Below are 3,955 nucleotides of genomic sequence, written 5' to 3'. Positions count from 1 at the left end.
ACTAACGTGGTAGAGCACCAGACACAAGGTGCGTGCGTATACGATGCAATATTGACAGAACCACAAGGTGCGATCTTCCAAACTTCTAAGTTGAGGTCGTGGGAGAGTCATGAAAAATACTAATGAGAGCCCCGTTATGGTATCTGCCCCCTATATGATGCGTTCCTCCAGTATCACTCCGCTAGCTCTTTTTCAAGTATCTCACTCTGTCACATGTGATTGCTTGCATAATTTACTGTAAATCACACAGCAAGCATGTCCCCCGGCCTAGAGGTGATGATCCACTTCGCATCTCTCTGCCCCATACTGTATATTTTCATTGAGAAGCAATTTCACCACAGTATAATACTTCTGTCTACACAAGCAACAAGAATCAATGATAGAAGAATGTAACCTAACAAAATGGTTCTTTAGTGGCAAATAAATATGGCCGAAAGAAAGTATAATATTCATGACTCAGGATAAAAGATAAGGACATGGAAATAATCTACTATATTTACGGTACATATATGGTTATACTGCAAGTAGATCTGTATTTACAGTAATTGCATTAGATTGGCTGATACAGACCATAACAGAACAGCAGACACTCTCATGCTCTGTGTATTGTACTTTCACAGCCAAAGAGAAAGACAAACCACAGGACAAAAAAGGTTAGTAGGACCAGTCCAGGAAAAGACAAGTCCTGCAATGTTGTTTGTAATACTGTTGAGAGTTTATATTGCTTCACATGTTGCAGTTATAACTAAACTGTTCAAAATAGATATACGCAGATGTACATATAACATATACAAAGTATTTGTGTGCCATCAGATGCTATCAGTTAATTTTAGCTGTCATTATGGTGTGTACTTATGTTCTCTTGCTAGCTGGGACTGCCATAAAGGAGAAGAGAGTGAAAGAGACAGGTAACAAAGGCTGTTCTTATACTCTACCCAACACATTATGTATCAATCAGTGATAGAAGGATCTAACCTACTACAATGTGAAATAAGTAATATGTAATATGAACAAAAAAATCTTATAGCAATTGCATTAGATTGGGGGATGGACTTAGTTGAAATAGGAAAGGACAGGAGAATGCCTAACACTTTCTCATGATTTGTGCATTGAACCCTCACAGCCAAACCACACATCAAATCAGAGGACAAAAAAGGTCAGTAGGACTACCCAACACATCCAAAAAAGAAAGACAGAAGAAAGAAACACATGAACAAAGCAATGATGAAATAGGGACATTAATGGACATTTATATACACTTGTTTACTTGAGAATAAGCACTATGTATATTTCCTCTCATTAAGTAGTAAGTAAGTAGCGTCATAGACTTATATGATATAAGTGTACCATTCTAGGGGAGAATAAAACGTAACAGGTAGACACATATTAGTCTGACATATCTGTGCATTGTCCCCTCACCACAGCCAAACCAAAAGACAAAGCAGAGGACAAAAAAGGTCAGTAGGACTAATCACATCGCAGAAGACCAGTGTTGAATTAACTAATACAGGATTTATTTTAACACTGGTGTGGTTTTACAAAACTCCATGTTGAGTTAACCCTAACTTTATTTACTACATCATGATACTATATTTAAAAAAAACGTTTTTTTTTTTGTTTTTGGGAGTGACAATCACCTTTCAAATCAATAACACGACTATTTTAAGTGCAACTTAACCCATAATTAACCATATCCCATTAACACACAATTAAAAACAAATATAATGAAAAAATATGTGGTCAATGGGCTAGCAAGACCCAAAGACCCTCCCTGGCACACACATTACCAAGGTTCTCTTCCACAGAAATAATGTTTCCCGCCATGAGTCACTATCAACAGGATGTGTGTATGAGGTGAATAACTGTACGGGCACACCAGATACGACCAAGGCAAACAGGTTGCCGAGGTTGTTAATGACTTTTCGCCATGAATTCGCTTTATTCAGTCTTGATATATTGACATGTTTGATACAGCCAGTCACAGAGCAGCTCTGACCTCTAAACCTGGGTTTTTGAAGATGCAGTACGAACATTTCAATTGGTTTTCCACTAACTGCGCCATAGTTCAATACCATAGCGTTACAGGAACCGACTTTTACGGTAAGTCCTGAAATTTGCCCTGGTTTCCCAGTTCGCTTCAATGTAATGAGGACACAATCATGGGCCCCCCATCTCCCTGGGCCCGGGACAGCTGACCCCTTTGCCCCCCCCCCTTGTCGTCTTCCCTGGCTTCATAGCGAAATAATGACTTGTTGTAATTCTGGGCCATTGCTCTGATGGCTTTGGTCGTTTCTGATGTACATGCACAGTAAGGAGGCCTTTATCAGGGTTAGCTGTGAGGAGCTTCGTGACCAAATCCCTGTGGCCCTGGCCTACATACAGTACCACACACAAGTATACAAGGATGTATATTCGTCATATACCACACAAAGAGACGCTTTCGTCACATGAAATGAAATGTGCAGTGATACTTCATCAGAGGCAGAGGGGCCGATTCCACTATGCCTCATCAAGGCCACACTGCATTGGATGGCTGTGTGTGTGCGTGTGTGTGTGTGTGCGTGTGTGTGTGTGTGTGTGTGTGCGTGTGTGTGTGTGTGCGTGTGTGTGTGTGTGCGCGCATACGTGTGTGTGTAAGGCACTTCTGCCTTTCAGCAACCCATATATCTGAAGACCATCTCTCCAACCATTAGGCCATGGCTGCCCCAGTTTTTTGTGTTCATTGTTCAAAGTCACTGGCAGACCAGGTACAGTGGATTCATTTGATGCTGGCACTGATGGCCCAACCACCAATTGGAGGACAGACTGCGTTGTCCATTGCCTTTGTTGTGCTCTGTGTTTGTGAATAAGCAGTGCTCTCCATCCCCCGTCCCCTTCACTCCTCCCTTGGGGTGCATACTGGGCTGCACCATTTTCACAATACATATATCGCCACTCTTGATATTGCGATTTCACACACACCATGTACAGTGTCAGCTGTGTGCCTGTGTTGGTGTTATGCGACACATGGACATTGGGTTTCTAGGCCAACATGAAGAGGAACTAGCCTGATTATCATTGACTTTCAAATCTCTTCGAGACTTGGTCTGACCAACGGCATAACAATTATTAACATTTCCCAAACAGCATTTCCCAAATGGCCTCCCTTGGTTTGCTAATGATAGTTTGTGGGAGGAGTTCCCGTATTTGCGGGAACTCAGAAAGTACTTGCATTGAATCCTGACCTGACTGGTAGAAACGCTGAAGCTGTTGCGTCACTAGGAGGGCACGGCCTGGCTAAAGTGGAACAGCATTATGCCAGCCAGTGGGGTAGTAATGCAGTAATTTCAGTAGGCCATCGCAGGACTGTCAGAGGAGCATCAGAACATGGCGTCAAGAAAATGGTGTTCTGACATTTGCAGCAATCCCATCTAATGAGATACGGTATGTTTATGACTGCAGTGGTGGAGTACAGACAGCTGCTACCTCATTGGCTGATTGCATGAAACCTGATTGCTCCATCTCATCAGTGTGGTTTGTCTGAGCACCCCCTCTTTTAGTCATGACATCTTGTGACGTCCCCCGCTATGAACTCCCCATCATACCAAGGGGACAAACACACACACACACACATGCACACACACACACACACGCACGCACGCACACACACACACACACACGGGATGGGCAGCTTACCTGCTGTCATGTGAAGTCAGTTTTCATTGCCAATTTATAGACGCCTGTCCCACCCACCTAACATATTCCTCTCTCTCTCTCTCTCTCTCTCTCTCTCTCTCTCTCTCTCTCTCTCTCTCTCTCCCCCATGTTTCTCCATCCACACACGAAGAAGACAAAGTGAAGAGGAAGAAGGAGGAAAAGACCACTGTTGAGGGTGAGTGATTGCTCCCGACCCCAATTTCCATTTTTATCACGACGCTGACATTTCGCACTGTTGCACGTCGGCCATGGACAATGG

General features: G+C 43.1%; 1 protein-coding gene across 3 annotated transcripts in view; it reads left to right on the top strand.

Annotated features, from left to right (window-relative positions):
• The first annotated feature begins 6 nt into the window (after positions 1-6).
• Positions 7-3,955, top strand: part of LOC134442207 (cGMP-gated cation channel alpha-1-like) — an 11,443-nt gene continuing 7,494 nt past the window's right edge. For 2 of the 3 annotated variants that reach the window (XM_063192463.1, XM_063192462.1), the window contains exons 1-4: positions 7-908; positions 1,124-1,156; positions 1,425-1,457; positions 3,827-3,871. In XM_063192463.1, coding sequence (XP_063048533.1) covers positions 842-908; positions 1,124-1,156; positions 1,425-1,457; positions 3,827-3,871 — 178 coding nt within the window. In that variant the 5' untranslated portion in view covers positions 7-841. The remainder of the gene's footprint in view (positions 909-1,123; positions 1,157-1,424; positions 1,458-3,826; positions 3,872-3,955) is intronic. The other variant, XM_063192464.1, reaches the window with a different exon arrangement.

Source organism: Engraulis encrasicolus, unplaced genomic scaffold, assembly GCF_034702125.1.
Source record: "Engraulis encrasicolus isolate BLACKSEA-1 unplaced genomic scaffold, IST_EnEncr_1.0 scaffold_1253_np1212, whole genome shotgun sequence".
In the NCBI taxonomy this organism is placed as follows: Eukaryota; Metazoa; Chordata; class Actinopteri; order Clupeiformes; family Engraulidae; genus Engraulis; species Engraulis encrasicolus.
This window is presented reverse-complemented; position numbering and strand designations above follow the sequence as displayed.